The sequence below is a fragment of the Podarcis cretensis genome (genome assembly GCF_951804945.1).
Source record: "Podarcis cretensis genome assembly, chromosome: 17".
Lineage (NCBI taxonomy): Eukaryota > Metazoa > Chordata > Lepidosauria > Squamata > Lacertidae > Podarcis > Podarcis cretensis.
Window position 1 is genome coordinate 3,741,697 of NC_137187.1, and position 17,253 is coordinate 3,758,949.

General features: G+C 46.9%; 1 protein-coding gene and 1 long non-coding RNA gene across 2 annotated transcripts in view; both read right to left on the reverse strand.

The window, feature by feature from the left end:
• Positions 1-127: 127 nt before the first annotated feature.
• PTMS (parathymosin) lies at positions 128-11,265 on the reverse strand. The gene is made up of 5 exons (XM_079960383.1): positions 11,032-11,265; positions 6,740-6,808; positions 3,929-4,013; positions 3,753-3,820; positions 128-1,142 (listed from the first exon to the last, which is right to left on the reverse strand). Exons 1-5 carry the CDS (start codon positions 11,077-11,079, stop codon positions 1,092-1,094), a joined length of 321 nt encoding a protein of 106 aa, XP_079816509.1. The 5' UTR covers positions 11,080-11,265; the 3' UTR covers positions 128-1,091.
• Positions 11,266-12,472: 1,207 nt separating this feature from the next.
• The window catches only part of LOC307206918, a 249,753-nt gene continuing 244,972 nt past the window's right edge, over positions 12,473-17,253 (reverse strand). Inside the window, exon 2 of the long non-coding RNA XR_013834536.1 lies at positions 12,473-16,729. This is a non-coding gene — a long non-coding RNA (uncharacterized lncRNA). The remainder of the gene's footprint in view (positions 16,730-17,253) is intronic.

Genomic DNA, 17,253 nt, shown 5'->3' on the forward strand with positions numbered 1-17,253 from the left:
AAATAAATCAGTTTATATTGTTGGCTACATAAGTGTGATAGGTGAGCTGCAGTGTTCTGACTTGCACTAGAGGCAGATGTGCGTCAGAATTAACCAACACCCTAAGACACATATGGACTGTTTGAAATCTTTTTGAAAGGTTTTTATTTACAGTGCTAAACAATATATATATTTATATTTCTCATCCTCATAATGTCTGTGCCATAGAAAATACTGCAGATGGGTCTGCGTTAATTTACAAACAAAAACAACTAAAGACCCTGAAAGGAACAAGGGAGAAATCAAAATTTGGTCCCTAATTTTTTTTAATTTAAAAACAACCCAAAATGAGGAACACACACACTGAGTCACATTATTACTTTACACATTTAAAAACAAGCTTCGCCTTCTGGAAGAAGAAAAAAATGTCGACCAGATCCAGCTTGTTGCCTGCCTTGTAAATTTGTACAAAAATGTATTAATAATGAAAATCTTGTCTATGTTTTACTTAAAAACACATTTAAATTGTGTATATATATGTATGTATATATTTATATATTTGCCTTTTCCCAGCAATGGAAAGGGAACCAGGCACAGGGCACAGGAACAAATCACTGCAAGATTCCCTGCCTCCTTTTACATCCCAGGCTCTGGACCCAATTTAACATTTCAGCACCATAAAATTTCCACACCGCATTTGTGGAATTCTGTAAGGGGCCAAAGAAAAGAAGGTGGAAGGGGGGGGGGAGGCGGGAATTTGTCCAGGGCACATGAAGTTTACAGAAGATGTATCAAAAAGCAGAGGCATGTGAGCATATCTCCAGTTAGGCAGCAATTTTGAGAGGGTGATTGGGAAGAAGTAGGGGCGATGTTTCTGGATATTGGGGATATTCGAATGGGGGGGGGAGAAATCAGCAGCTGTAGGGAGCACTGTAATATGGAACAGATTTCGGGGCTAGGAAAGAGCCATCTTCAGCTTCCTCTGTCCTTGTTGGAAAGCCTTTGTGACCCCTTCTCTGTGGCTACAGCACAGAAGTGGGGGCCTGCACAGGTGGAGGGAGGAAGATGGGGGGGGGACAAATAGTGGAGAAGAGGGTGGGGGAGGGAGAGGATCAAGCAGAAGAGCCGTTTTCTGTTTTCTTTCTCTTTGGGTCCACTTCGTCCTGTAAATAACAATAACAACAAAAACAAAAACATGGATGCATTTAGTCATAAGCCATAAACCACGTGTCTCCAAGAGTTCTGAGAATCCTAAAAAATTCATTGCTGCCTGGTGGAACTTTTATTTCATGCACCCAGGGTTGCCGTGAGGATAAAATAGAGAGACGAACCACGTGCGCCATCTTGAGCCTCTTGGAGGAACGGCAGGACACAAATGTAACAAACGAACAAGTACCTTGGTTTACGAACTTAATCCGTTTCGTTCTTAAAGCGAGGTGCTAACGAGGCCTCCCGCCACCGGTGCCCTTCCACCCTTCGGATTCTGTTCTTAGACTGAGGTAAAGTTCTCAAACCGGAACACTACTTCCGGTTTTGCTGAGTTCGTAAACCATATTGTTCTTAAACCGGACTGTTCTTAAACTGAGCTACCACTGTATGCTTGTGAAGTTGTTGTACAAGTTCAATTCCACCCACTTTGAAGATTTCAGAAGGTATCCCACCAGGTTCACTGGCTTTATTGTTTTTCATTTGGTTAATAGCTTTACACAACTCTCCCAGATTTGGGGATACCGCAAGCTCATCTCTAACTTGTTTTTGCAGATTTTGTGAGAGGACCTCAGCAGCTATGGGGGAGTTGCGGTTAAGGAGATGTTGGTGGTGTTCTTTCCAGTATGCAATGAAGAGGCAGGGGAAGGGGAAACACACTTGTCTGTAGTGGACTAGGTCAAACCTTGAGCTATTTGAGCTGTTTTCTGCCCCGAAACCCTAGCATGTGGTGCAATGCAAATAAACGCAGGACTGAGAGTAGATGTGGAGCTCTGAAGGTTATCTTCTGCAGTGTGGGCATCTCCTGTTTTATCTCTAATCACAAAGGACTCGAACGAGGCAGTAGTATTTCCCGAGCTTTGCACATTTGCACGTTACCAGCAGCTCTGCACGTTAACACGCCAGCGTGTACAGCACTGAGGTGCAGAGATGCGATCTGTAGGAAACTGTGCAGGGAATTTGTAGGTGAATTGAGGATGCAGAACAGCACTGAAGCACAGCGCAAAGCCCCCCAAATTTGGTTTCGGGGGGGGGGTGCTTCCAGGGAGGGGCTGCTGTTCTTCTGGACAGCCAGAAATTGCCTAGACAGAACTGCTTTATAAGAATGACAGCTTTAAGACCCGGTGTCTAAGGAAGCTTCTCTACCCCACTCCCCGGCAATCATTTTTCCTAGTATGTCATGCCTTTTTAGACTGCAAGTCTGCTATCGATCTTCCCAAGCCACTCTGGGAGCCTGCTCGGCTCAAGGGTGGGGTCTAAAAGCTTCACATAAATAAATGATAGATGTGCCGTTACCTCACTTCCACCAAATGGGAGTGAGCAATTCACGTTTCACAGACGGCCGTGCCTTTGGCTTGCCGCAACATGCTTAATGGCCGACTTCGCATTACAAATTGCCTAGAGCTGTTCTGTCGTCTACCTGTGAGTAGCCGCTGGGAGGGCAAGGCCTCAGCCCTTAGAAGAAGTGCCCAGCTTTGACCTAGAAAAAGCCTTCAAGGACTCAGGACCACAACACCTCAAGGATCGCCTCGCCCCACATGAACCCACACAGACCCTGCAATCATCATCTGAGGCCCTGCTTTGGGGGCCTCTCCCACGAGAAGTCGGGGGGGGGGGCAACATGAGAAACAGCCTTTTCTACAGCGGTTCCCCATTTGTGGGATTCTCTCCCCAGGGAAGCTCGCCTGGCGCATTCGTTATATTTAGGCGCCAGGTGAAAGTGTTCCTTTTCAGCCAGGTCTTGGGCTGATTGACCATTTACGGCCTTTTAAATCCATCCGTGGGAGTGGCGGTGTTATTGGTATGTTTTAGTTTTATGGTGCATTTTGTCTTCTCATTTTGCATTTTTGTGTTGTGAACCGCCTTGCGATTTTCAAAAGCATGCAGATTTAATAAATAAACATATAAATGGAGAGAAGAGGAAACCCGTTCTCCATTTACAGTGGTACCTCGGGTTACATACGCTTCAGGTTACATACGCTTCAGGCTACAGACTCCGCTAACCCAGAAATATTACCTCGGGTTAAAAACTTTGCTTCAGGATGAGAACAGAAATTGTGCTCCGGCGGCACGGCAGCAGCAGGAGGCCCCATTAGCTAAAGTGGTGCTTCAGGTTAAGTACAGTTTCAGGTTAAGAACAGACCTCCGGAACAAATTAAGTACTTAACCCAAGGTACCACTGTATTTATTCACCCCACCCCACAGCTGCAATCGTGAGCTTAACCAGCTTTGAGACATGGCCAGAGCTCTCACGCTACAGGATAAGCAGCCCTCCACCTTGGGGGTGGGGTTGTTCGGGGGGGAGGTTTCCTGCCTTTATGCATTTACACGTGGACACCCCCCCCCCACAGCTGAACCCTGGCACAAGATGAGAGTCACACGTTGTTCGGGGTCATCTATCAATCCAGCTGGGTTGTGTACTTGGAACTGGGTGGGGGCACCATCTTGTTCTGTGCCTTTGGAAGCCAAGTGCCTTGGGGTGGACTTGTTCCTCATACGTCCCCTTAGTTCTTTGGCGGAACAGAACTCTCTCCACTCCTGCCATCTTTGGCATCGTTTCTACTAACCTCTTCCTGCTTCTTCTCCGCAGACCGCTTCACTGCATGTGAATCTGGCTCCTGTTCGTTCTCATCGTCTTGGAATTGAGGAGGGGAGGGGGGGAATACACGTTAGATCACTCAACCAGCCACGGAAGGCAGCATTCATTTATAGCACAGCTCACAAGCGATTTGCTCACTCTCACCTTCATCCTCATCCTCGTCGTCATCCACATCCTCAGGATTTGCATCTTCCTCCTCGTCCTCTTCCTCGGCTCCATTCTCATCGTCCTGTATAATGCAAACCCACAGAAGGCAGCAGTTTTGTCAGTGTCTCGGGCATGTATTCCACCTTCCCAAAAGCTCATCCCCCTCTTAAATTCCGCTTTCCAGAGCCCAACAAATCTGCTCAATTTATATTTATTTCATTTCCTGTCACACTGATACCCTACTCCTCTTCAGAGGAGCTCGTTGTGGCTTAAGCAACTCCTGCACTGTCCCCTTTACACTTTTCTCTGCGTCTCTGTTCTTTACAGAGGATGACGAGAATTCTGCTTCATTTCTGGCCATATTCGCTTCTTGCCAGTTTTCCTTACACAGCCACTGTTCTCTTATTCAAAACACAGCTCTCCTCTCTGGGTGAACTTCCACGTTGGTTCTTGTCAGGGCATGGGAGAGGCTGATACTGGGATGTGCGGATGTTCATTCAGCAAATCTGACCCTGATCAGGAGATAGCAGTATCTGCTCATAACAGAGATGGACTCTTAGCTGAGAGCCTTCTCCTCACCAAGGCTGTGCTCACCCAGCAGGTACAGAGAACAGAACTAGCAACAGCTGTGATCTTCAAATTAGATCTGATGCAGAAGATCAGTGACTGGCATTTTCCTTGATTTTAGTCTTTCTGCAGAGCTATTTTGAGGATGAGGAAAGCAGTACTCTGGGAGAGGGTCTGGACCTTTTGCCAAGTCTAAACCCCCATCTCCTGAAGCTTATTAGCTCTGTGAGGGAGGGTGGGAAGTAGGGGAGAGGCAAGCAAAAGATAAGTATTTCTGTACCTATTTCCCAGAAGCAACTGATTGGCCACAGAATGCAACATTGAATGGAACATGGGTCTTCTCAAGCTAGGTACTAAAGCATGGCTAGGCAAACTAAGGCCTGGAGGCCGGATCTGGCCCAATTGCCTTCTAAATCCAGCCCACGGACAGTCCGGGAAACGTGTTTTTACATGAGTAGAATATGTGCTTTTATTTAAAATCCATCTCTGGGTTATTTGTGGGGCACAGGAATTCATTCATCCCCCCCCCAAAAAAAAATATAGTCTGGCCCCCCACAGGGTCTGAGGGACAGTGGAGTGGCCCCCTGCTGAAAACGTTCGCTGACCCCTGTACTAAAGAAACCACAATTCCACATTAAGACTTATTTTTTTTCATTTAGGGACTTCTTCATCTCATCTCATTGTGATTGATGCTGAGAGCACAAGAAACTCTTGCAGTCATGCAAACCCAGCTCATCATCTTGGGACTGAATATACAGCCAGTGGCGTAGCGTGGGTTGTCAGCACCCGGGGCAAGGCAAGTAATTTGCGCCCCCTAACCCGTGGATTTGCGCCCCCTAACCCGTGGATTTGCGCCCGATAACCCTAACCCCCAGATGTTGCGCCTGGCCCCCCCTGCACCCCCCACGCTACGCCACTGTATACAGCCACCCACTCACTGCAGTGGCACACTTTGGGCTTTCAAATTTCAGCAGCGCCCTGGGCGACGCTAAAATTTGGCGCTCCCGTACCTCTCACGACACATTCCACAGCACTGTTGTGGCACCCCGGCAGCATGGCACCCAGGGCGGCCGAACTACCCTAAAACTGCCTCTGGTTCTTGCTCTCCCTGCCGCCCTCCACGAGAGGTATTTTTGCATCCTAGAGAAGTCAGCATGAACCCTACTTTGTAATTCTTAACACCTGAACCTCTCCACTAGGTCTCAGGATACCTGTCTAAGGAGCAGGACGCAGTGGTAGACTGCAGCACTGCCTGCTTGCCACACATTCTAATTCTCCAGGGCAGCTAAGATTGCCACCTTTCCTTCCTACCTTTCCCCTGCTGCATGGCAGATTCCTCCCCCCCCCCCCAATTAAGTGACCCTCCTCGCTCAGCGGACACAGTTTCCCGGCAGTTCTCCATCACAAGAAAAGCTACACTTGTTGGCATTTCTGCCCACCACAGAGTTGTCCACAGTCTTCAGGGAGCAGGGTTGATAACCTGGTGCAGCAAATAGATAGCCCTTTCCTCTTCCGCTGATTTGATGGAGCAGGAGAGGAAAAAAAGCAGTTCCTGTTCCCCTTTCCTATCCCTGCAAGTTGGAGCCCCAAAGTGGCAGAACTTGGAAATCGTTCAATCCAACCGTATATTCTGATGGGCACTCCTTTGCCTATTCTGCTTTGCCCCAGCCTGCACCCCTAGATAATCTGTTGCCTCTAGATGGTACTAATTTTTCCAGTTTTCCTTAGGAAAAGTCTATATGGACATAAAAAAAAGCACATGTGCAGAGAACTGCTCAGTTTGGCACTTTGGGCATCATGAAAAAGCCTCCCCTCTCTCCCCAGAAGCATTTTGCAGGTTAAAAAAATGAATAAATCTTTAAAAACGTCAGGCACCATAGGATCTTTTCAATTATAGCTGTACAAATGGTGCTATAAACAAGACCATCATGGGTGGAGCAAGATAAATGGGAAGAGGAAACCAGCACTCATGGCTGAGGCAACTATGTGAAGAGTCAGAAGAGGCAAAACCAAAACCCTGGTGGCTCTTTTTTTAAGTGTTTGCCTGTACACACCCTCACTTTGCTGTCTTCCTTGCAATGCTCTCCCACCTCTCAACCAAATACAGGCTTAAGGCAAGGGACTACAACTCCCATCATCCCTAGCTAACAGGACCAGTGGTCAAGGATGATAGGAGTTGTAGTCCCAAAACATCTGGAGGGCCAAGTTTGCCTATGCCTGACCAAATATCTGCCCAGTTACCTCTATTATCTCCTTCTTTTCTTTGCGGACAGGTTTCTCCTCATGCTTCTCCTTCTTTTCTTTCAGGTCCTGGAAGACAGGAAGAGAAATACGTGTGCTTAATACTAGAGGGGCTGTAAAGAAGGGCTAATATGAAGAAGCAGGAACTGCGTAATAAGACAGAAATAATGAAATTGGTGAAGAGGAGGGCGTGGCTCAATTACCGGCAATAGGAGAGCAGATAGCTGAATACCAAAGGCAACATGTTTAAGCGTTTCAAAAAGGAAAGGTTGCTTTTAGAATTGCCCGCAGTGTATCACTGAGATTAAGAGCCTTGTCACTGTGACAAATAGGGAAACCTAGGCAACGTTTTTCAAGCTATAGAAGCCTCGCGGTGGAAGACCAGCTGAAGGCTTGCCAACATTCGGTGGTCGTGGTGTGATTTAACTGTGGCCCATGATGTTTTGGTGCCCAAGACTGATCACCCAAATGGGCGCTTCCTCCCACTAATCAACATGTGTCACAATCTGCCAGCCTGCTGCTACGCGGCTCCCATTCATTCCACTGGAGCTTGCACAAAATTACTTCCAAGTCTATTATTATTACGCATGAAATCTGTCAGCCACCTCACAGCGCCTCGTTTTAGGGCTGCCTGTGCCCGTGGTTTGTTGTTGTTTGTTTATATGCCACTATGAACATCATTAAGATCCTTCAGAGAGCATTTTTGGAAGTTAAAAATTTAGCTCTTTCTAAAAAGGAACCCTTGTTTTGTTTTTTTGTTTTTTAAAACTTCTGGGGAAGCCGTCCCATCGCATATGGTGTTGCACTGCAATTCTCACCATCCCCTGAACAATTGCCCATGCCGGCTGAGACTGATTGGGATTTAAATTCAACACCCGATTCACCCTGCCGTTTACAGAGACCAGCAGGAGATGTCTAATCAGAAATGTCTACACTGCTGGTCACTGCACTTATGATGTAGACCTGACTTTCATGGGCAACAACTTATTTGACTTTAGTTATTAATACATCTATCAGCAACCTCCTATCTGGTGTTGCTCCTGAGTGCTAAGAAACCCAGAGAATCAGCACAGCTTTTAAAGCAGTGCAGTTACGGTTCTGTTCATCATCTTGATTCCAAATGGTGTCCAACTGTATCCAAACACAGGTGAAAACCTGCTCCTTTATCTCAGGAACCAACATGCAAAATTTGGCTATGATATCTCAAGAGGTGTCCAGATTTACAGCAAATAAGTAACTCTCTGAAATAGATAGCAGATGGTGTGGTTGTTTCTGCTTGGCTATTGACTGTTTATAGGTAAGAACAGCAGTATGTTTATGCAGTCTGTTCCCTCTATGTGTTCCGATATTTCATATTTATCTCCAAAATTCTTCTGACAGAGCCTTGTAAGATAGGATAAGCCGATATTATCTGCATGTTGTGGCTGAAGAGTTGTATCTGAGAGAAGAGTGGTTTTGTTCTTGGGTGAAATGAGATAAGAACCTGGGGCCTTAATTACTATACTACACTAAGCTGCTTTCTTTAAAACACACAAACACACGGGGGGAATGTGCAATTTAACATACTGAAACATCATCCATTTAGTTATTTATGCACATAACAAGCAAGAAACTTAAATACGAGGTTTAAAATAGGATTGCTAAACATGCACCGCCCTCTGAGAAAGAAGAATGGGCAAAGACAATAGGACATAAGGCAGGGAACATATCCCAGGGTTACTCTAGAATTTTTATTTTGCTCTCCGTAAAGGGTTTTATAGGGTGGATGGAAATGTGCACCTTTTTGCACACTTTTTGATTTGTGCCAACACTGGGCCCTTGCACCAGTTCCGGTGAAAACCCAGCTATGCACTAAAACAACTTCACCTTTGTGCAGGACTACAAAGTAGAAAAACCTTAATTAGATGGTGTGAGAGAGGTAAGCCTTTGTAAAAGAGGCATCCATGGTAAGAAAGGTTGCCATATAGGACAGATGATCCCATAAATGTTCCACTAGAGGGCATAATACGCTTTCAAAACTCAGGCATGAGGCTTCTAAAACCTGCTACTGGCAAAGATGGAACACTGGCCTAGATATGAGGTAGTCTAACCCAGATTGATCATTTCAGGGTCAAATCAGCATCTGAGATTTCCATAGCTAATCCTCTAACCAGAACCATTTTTCTATGCATTCAGAATCAAAAGTAGCTTCTTCCTTTCTTACACAGACAAACGGCAAACATTTTCCATGGCCACTCCCAAAGCCTGGGGCATAATGAATAGTAACTGACAGGGGTTCTGGGATTTCTCTTATAAAAACAGACCGATTTTCCTCCCGCTGGTCATTTTCTGAACTTGCAGCTGGAAGGGTTGTGTTCTTAGAAATGTCATGTCATGACAATAGCCCATAAAACCTTCCATAAGTGATGTAGTATGCAAGACCCATCACTGACAATCTCACGGGGGACCTAATTTGTATGATGTAAAACAACAACGAAACTGACTGAAGTGTTGTGATCCAACCACTGCTACCAAAAATAAGGTGAACCTCGGAACAATGTGCCCCAAGGCTTTGCTTCTGCAAAGATTGCATACAATTAGATTCCTGGGTTTGTACATTAACTAAAATCTGGGGAAAGGCTGTCCTGTCTTGTGTGGAAGACTATTTTCAAAGCTGCGGAACTGACTATCTTTAGCTTTCTCATGCAAATCGAGAAAGAGATGTACAGTACTGTAGAAGCAAGTCTGAGCAGCATGTAACTTTGATTTATGCCCATGTCCCTGGCTGCCCTTAAGGTTGTTTTAATCAATTACTATCCCTACAGTGCAGGAGAGGCGACTGCCTACCTAGCAAAAAAATATTGTGCAAGCCCCAAGCCCTGGAACACAATTCGAGTACTGTTTGCCTTTCCTTTTTATCTTTTTCTCCCTCTTTTCTGGCAGGCCAGAGAATCCTATGCCCTGGTATGCCCTGCAGTGAAATTGCATGTTTACTCAGAATTACTGCCAGGTACACGTGCGTAGGATTGCAGCTTTACACGTTCCTGCTTCCATTCTGCTACAAGGGAGCGAAGAAGCTGGACGGAGACCTATTAATGGCATGGCGGCACTGAATTCCTACTGCCTCCCTAGTTTAATCTTTCCCTTCTCTCCCCACCCCCTCTTCAATTGCATTCGTAAATATACCAGGAGCAAATCCCACGCGGCGCTAACCGCCCCCCCCCTTAGGGAGTCACGTGGCTTCTGGAGGGTTGTGTTGTCTTACTCTTCGGGGTGACCTTGCCCCGCAACCTACTTTCCCGCTTCACCCGCAGCAGGCAGCCTTCTTGCAAGACCCAAGCTACAGTTCCCACGACGCGGAGATAACACGTGTCTCCGCGGTTTGCGCGCACATGGACACAAAACAAAGTCAGGCACGCCAAAGCAAGCGAAGACATAAGGTCCGATGCCTTCGCAGACAAGAAACATGGTTGCGGGGGAAACGACCCATATGTTGGCAAGCAGGCAGGCAGGCAGGCAGGCAGGCAGGCGCACGCACATCCCGGCGCGCGCGCGCTCTTTCATTGCCTTCCATCTTTTCCTGGCTTTGTGCTGCGCGTCTCCGCTTCACTGTTTTTGTTTCCTAATAAAGCGAAACGGTTTAGGCGTCTGGTTTCGTAGTCCGCCGGATGGGAGGTTCGGCGTCCTTGTTTAAAACTGTGCCCCCCCCCCCTTCTTAACACTGAGGATCACCCACCCAACCCAGGTGGGCGCATGGTTTGAAAGGTGACCGCCCCCTCCTCCCCGCCCGGTCTCCATAATGATTAATGGCACTAGGACGAAAAGAAAAGCTCTCCGCCTTTGGCACAGCTAGGGGCACCCAACTGACACGTGCATTCTTTCCCGGTTCTCACCAACCCGAGAGACTTTGGGCAGAAAGCAAAGGCGCCCCAGCCAGCCAGCCAAGCGCACCGTGTTGGCCGCGAAGGTGACGGGCACGAGAGCGCAATGCCCGCACGCCGCTCTCTGCCCGTCTAAGGGCGTGCGCTTTCTTTTCCTGACCCGAATCCCAGCCGACAGCTCGTTTGCAAGGGGAGCAGGAATAAAGGCGGGCGCGGGGGCGCGGGGAGCAAGGCGCACGCACGCCACCCTCCTCGAGTCTTCTCTTCCCTCCGTAACTCTTTCCCCGCAACCAGCTTGCGCCCTCTCTGCCATCGATCCCGAGCGCACCGGGGCGAGGGCGAGCTCGGCCACCAGCCCCTATCCGCCTGCTTCGTTGCAATCGAGCATCGGGCGCCCTCGCCCCGGGGTCTTCATCCCAGCTTGGTCCTCACCTTGGCCCCCAGCTCCACCGGAGCCTCCTCGGCGGGCTTCTCCGACATCCTGGAAAGCGGGAGCGAAAGAAAACGAAAGGCGCAAGGCGAGAAAGAGCGAGGGGGCGCGGGAGAGGCGCTTGGCCGGAGGGACCAGCTCGGGTGAAGCTCTCGGGAAGCCGACGGGCACTGCTCGGCTCGCCCCGGCGCCACAGCCACAGGGTTCTCCGCTGCCGCGATGAGGCTGTGCCAGAAAAAGGGATTTATACGGCGCTCGGCGGCGAGGGAGGGACCTGCGCAAAGGGAGGGGAGGCGGGGAGGGATGAGCGGGAAGGAGGGAGGGCTGGATGGAAGAGCGAAGGCGCAAGCAGGCTGCCCAGCAGGAGGAGGAGGAGGAGGAGGAGGAGGAGGAGGAGGAATATAAATGGCCCGGCAAGAGGGGACGCTGCGCTTTGCGAAACAAAAGAAAACAAAACCATTCACTGCGGAAGGAGGGTTAGGGGAGCTTGCGTGGTCCTGGAGGCCGGGAACCCCAGCCAGAGCTATGCCCTTGGGGAAGCTTCCCTTCCGCGCTTTGTCTCCGGCTCCTTTGTTCGAGTCGCGCTCTCCTCTCTTCGCAAGACCGCGCGTGCCCTTTGTACTACCCCGTGTTAACGGAGCCAGAATAACTAGCACCTAAATCGCCAGCTGCTGGCTCCGTTGCGTCAGGCACGGCTGCAAGTGATCTGCTGTCTGCGTAGTTGCAAGGCTTGAGATAGCTGCCTTTAACCACCCCCGACTGTGGCAGAAAGCAGGAACCGGGTTGTGCCCCACAGTTGGAATCCGATCCAGAACCCCGGGGTTCCTGTTGCGGTGGAAACATCTCCAGGTTATACCCAGGACTCCTCGCATTCCAGTGAATTCTGGAGTAAAAACGGTATCGTTCAGCCTAGGCCATGCTGAGCACAGGGGGTGGTGCGTATCTTTCTGTGGCTCTCTGCCCATGTCCAGAGTGGTCTGGAGAATCCTCTCCAGATTCCATACCATTTGGCACAGGGCGGATTCATCCTTTTTCATTCCCCCTTGATAGAAACTTGACAAGGGGTTACCAAGCCATGTTAGTCACCTTCCCTATCCCAATTCATTCACCTGTGAAAAATCAGCTACATGCATGTGAGAACCAGTCCCAAGACTTGCACTACTTGGAACAAACTAAGGCATCCAGAGAAAAGGAATGGGGGTGTTTTACCAAGTCTCCCCCCCCCAGTCCCCTGCCTGTAAACTTGAACTGGGCAATTATATTTTAAGGAAACATTAACCCCCTGCTTACGTGATCACCTGTCCTCTTCCAGTGTTCCCCCTTTGCGAACACCATATAACACACTTCTTCACTCATTCTGTTCACAAGAATCACATTTTGCCTAAGAAAATCTCCCTGAACTAGAGTGAATTCCCTCTGAATCACTGATGTACTGACTCAGGGTTATCTTCACAGACACATTTTATTTATTGAAAACCTTCCCTTTAACAGGTTATCAAGGTGGCTTACAAGACTTTACGACAAAACAAAAGCATTAAAACACTAGTATAAAAGCAGTCAGCAGAATTAAAAGCAAACACCAACAGCAAAGAAACAAAACACAAAGAGTGAAAACGCCTGGGGAAAGGAAAAGGCCTTTCCCAGTGCCAAAATGACATCAAGGTAGGTGCCATGTAAGCCACCATGTGGAGAGCATACCCCAGTTGAGAGGCCACCATCAGATAGTCAGCAACCTTTCCCCTGAAGCCGCCTGTCATTCCTCAGATGGAGGGGAACCCAAAGAAAGGCCTCTCCTGAAGATCTCATTGTATGGGTGGACGAGCAGGCACAAGTGGAGACCGGCCGTCTTTCAGGCATCCTGGTCTCAAGCCATAAAGGCTTTTAAAGGTCAAAATCCACACACTGAACTGAGCCCAGACCAGACTGAAAGCCAGCTAAGTTGGTGAAGCATAGGAGTAATGGGATCACAATGCCTGGATTCAGTTAATAGACTCACAGTTGTACTTTGAACTAATGGAAGCTTCTGAACTGCCTTGAAAGGCATCCCTATATACATTGCATTACAGTACAGTGGTACCTCGGGTTACGAGCTTAATTCATTCCGGAGGTCCGTTCTTAACCCGAAACCGTTCTTAACCTGAAGCACCACTATAGCTAATGGGGCCTCCCACTGCTGCCTCGCCGCCGCCATGCGATTTCCTTTCTCATCCTGGGGGAAAGTTCTCAACTCGAGGTACTACTTCTGGGTTAGCTGAGTTTGTAACCCAAAGTGTTTGTAACCTGAAGCATTTGTAACCAGAGCTACCACTATAGTATAATTTGGAAGTTACCAAGACATAGATCACAGAGACCAAGGTATCTGTCTAGATACAGTTGCGGCTGGTGCACCAGTCTAAACTGGTAAAACATGCTCACTACCACAGAGGCAAACTATACCTTAGGTGGCAACGATGGATTCGTAGGCAATCCCTCTTCAGAGGGGTTGCACTCCAGCACAGGGTAAACATAAGAAACATGGGGAGATGAATCATCTCCATCCTGTCTTGTCTAGGCTGAGCTTTATGCTCTTTGCCTTCATCCAGTTAATTACTGAACCCATCTAGTCCTGGTTTATCACCATCATCAATTAATATGAGTTCGGTGAAAAAGAGAAATAGAGCTGTCATCTGCATATAGATACAACTAATTTCAACTTCCCTGAGGATGACCTCACTCAGTAGTTTCATTTGTATGGAGGACAAAGATGTCAGGAAGTCAAGCAGTGCTTCCCCCTGCACCACCTTCTGAAATTGGCTGCCCAAGTAGGTGTGCACACTTTACTGTGCAAAAGAACACCCCCCCCTTTTTTTTTTTTTTTGCTTTCCCTATTTCAAGCCTTGCCCTCTTCTATCATATCTCCATAGCACAGATGGGGCTACCTGCCTATATCACACAACTGAGTCATACTATCAAGTCCTCCGCTACTGGTCAGTTGGTTTGGACTCCCCATTGTGTTTTCATACCAGAGTCTGGCAAAATCCAGTGCTATGGGAAGAGAACAGTAAGTAGGCAAATCGCTCCTTGGAATTAAGTGGCATTGATTAACACCCCCTCCCCCAATGAATATTTCTGTTCTTCCTTCTGCATCTTCCAATATCTCAAGACTGAAAGACAAATATGGATTGGCTTCTGTTGTGAAATAGGGCACATTCCATTATTTAATTGGTCCAAATGTCTTGCAGCATGACATGCTTCCTAAGGAAGCATAAGTAGTCCACTTGTTGAGCACATCTGGCCCCTCACAGCACACACTTTGTGGTAACAACATGGCTGCTCAGTTTGGTATTAAGGAGGCAAGGCACAAGCCTTTCTTCTATCTGTGTCATTACTGGCTTCTTCACTTGAGAGAATGTAACAAATCCTTTTGACTCTTTCCTGTTATTTCTGCCAATTGGATCATTATGTTCATTGGGCCTAAATACTATTTTATTTTTTTTTTAGCTAGAAAAGTGGAAGTTTCAACACAGAAACCCAAGAGTTGTGAAGCTGAAATAATGCAGTTTCCAGTCTTCTGTATTCAACTACCCCCATTTGTGTGTAGCATGTGCCACAAGCAGAGGATTAATCAAGACACAGCTTGTCATAAGTATTCCTATTCTGAAAAAGGAATATATGTTTTTAAACAAAGCTGGTCTTCCAGAATGGAATAAAACCGCCACAATGCAATGTGCACAATTCCCAACTTAAGAGAGCGTATCCAGATAAACACAATTGCTGATATCGACGACGACTAGGAGGTCCAGCAGAATCAACAAGGTCCTGCTTCTTCTGTTTTCTGGTGTAGACCATCTATCAGGATGGCCAAGACAGTTGCTGCATCAAATGTAGGCCTAAAGTCCAACTGAAATGGATCCTGATAATTGTCTCATCCAAGACGTAATGAAGTTGGTACAGCCATCACTCACTCAAAGCACTTTACCCAAGAAGTGGCAAATAGTGGGTCTAACAGCAACCACACATATGCTTCCTTCAAACAACTTTGATGACTTGGAACAGTTTTGTCTTGAGATATAGAAAGAGAGCTGTCTGGTAGAGCTCTGAGGGTTCCTTAACACCTTCTAGTTGCAGACCTTGGCGGCTCCAATTTCAGTAGTGTCCTGTGCAACACCAAAATCCAGTGCCCCCTGCCTCTCGCCTTCCATTGGACTTTATAGTTGTGATGCCTGCTGTGCCACTCCAGAAGCTCTGCGCCCAGTGCAACTGAACCAGTTGTGCTCTCCTAGATCTGTATCTGCAGCATCTGCTGGCTCACAATAAAGATGAACCAGGGTCGCTCAGAAAAACTCTGCTGGGAACACAATGATGGCCAAGAGCATTCTAATATTTCCAATCACTCCTGCAGAAGAAAGTAGGTGCTGGATCTGTAAACCTCAACAGGAACCGATCTGACCATGATGAGATTCATATCCTCAGCTATGATCCTAGTACCTATCTCCTACCCTGGAAATGCCTTCAAAGGCTGGTGCCACATATCCAAAGTACTAGAGCTTTCCTCAGTTGACAGCTAGAAGTTAGTTTCTCTGCTCCTGGATAGCTCCTCTTCTTCCATCAGCAACTGGGGAACAGGAGCTGTGTAGAAAATTTCTCTCATTGCTCCTCTGCTGGTCCAGCTGCTTTTTCCATCTTCTTGGGAAACACTCAGTATCTGGAACTACCTTGGCCTTTGGTAAAAATCAAGTAAAAAAGTCCTTTTATCAGGAAAGCCACAGAAAAAATATATCCAATTGATATTTGATAACATAAATCCAAAATTATATCCATTGCTTTAAAAATGTTCAACCCACAACCAGTTTTATTCTTGCCTTCATTCATAACTCCATGAGCTGCTCCTCTTCAAAACAGGATCCAGAGCATGTGGTCCCACAGCCCTGTCAACTAGCTTTTCTATCGGTGCCCTCACAATTAAAGCCAAATACTGTGAGGCAATTACCTTAGAATAGCATGCTAATTTTTATTGTGGGAATCTTTTGTCAGTTGACTTGAGAACCTCCCAGGAATAAAAAGCAGGATATAAGCCTTCAAAATAAATAAATCCCATTTATTCTTGCACGTAAAAAGTTGCCACAAATAATAGGTTAAAACATATTCATTCTTTGTAAATTCTCCAATTGGTCTTCTAGCTTGATTGATCGCTGCAGAAAACACTCATAGGGCTGGGTAATAGTACAATGGGAGCCATCATGAGATGCTGAGCACTTCATTTAAATAGGGGCCTTTAACAGTATTTAAAATACAAATATAATAATGGGATGGTGAGATATGTGTATTTTTAACAAAACAAAAAAGTGCTTACGTTCAATAGGCTTTGAAATGCAGAACAGGCAAATTCTGTGGAATCTTTTATGTTTTGCGCTTTGAATAAGAGCTGGGTAGCAAAAGTTGGGACAAGTGCCTACAGTAATGGCCTGTGTGTGTATGTGTGTAGAAGCAAGCTTTATCAAATTTGTATGGACTGATTTTTTCCAATGTGTTTCTAGGTTCCTAAATTGCAGAGATCGCGGCTGCTACCCTGTGCCATTACTTGGGGGGCAGCGGGTGACACTTCAGAGCAGCCATCCTGCTGTTAGTTGAAACAGCAAGCCTGTGTTTCCAGGGTAGAACACTTCATACTTCCTGTGTAGCTGAACGCTCCACTACACATAAACAAGATCCTTCTGAATACTGGAAGAAGAAATCAAGAAAACAGCATGTTAAGAATTGAGTTCCTGTCAAACCTTCCCATTAACACCTATTCCACCTCCCCCCAGTTTAGGCGTATTAAAAACAGAGATATCACCTTGCCAACAAAGGTCCGTATAGTTACTATGGTTTTCCCAGTACAGTGGTACCTCGGGTTAAGTACTTAATTTGTTCCGGAGGTCTGTTCTTAACCTGAAACTGTTCTTAACCTGAAGCACCACTTTAGCTAATGGGGCCTCCTGCTGCTGCCGCGTCGCCGGAGCACAATTTCTGTTCTCATCCTGAAGCAAAGTTCTTAACCTGAAGCACTATTTCTGGGTTAGCAGAGTCTGTAACCTGAAGCGTATGTAACCCGAGGTACCATTGTAGTGATGTATGGAAGTGAGAGCTGGACCATAAAGAAGGCTGATCGCCAAAGAATTGATGCTTTTGAATTCTGGTGCTGGAGGAGACTCTTGAGAGTCCCATGGATTGCAAGAAGATCAAACCTCTCCATTCTTAAGGAA

What these genes read in the sequence shown, in the direction of transcription:
- PTMS (XM_079960383.1), bottom strand. Translation starts at nt 11,079, where the DNA reads ATGTCGGAGAAGCCCGCCGAGGAGGCTCCGGTGGAGCTGGGGGCCAAG. An exon ending in CGGTGGAGCTGGGGGCCAAG is followed by an intron (nt 6,809 to 11,031) that starts GTGAGGACCAAG and finishes CCTGTCTTCCAG; the next exon opens with GACCTGAAAGAAAAGAAGGA. An exon ending in AAAAGAAGGAGATAATAGAG is followed by an intron (nt 4,014 to 6,739) that starts GTAACTGGGCAG and finishes TGCATTATACAG; the next exon opens with GACGATGAGAATGGAGCCGA.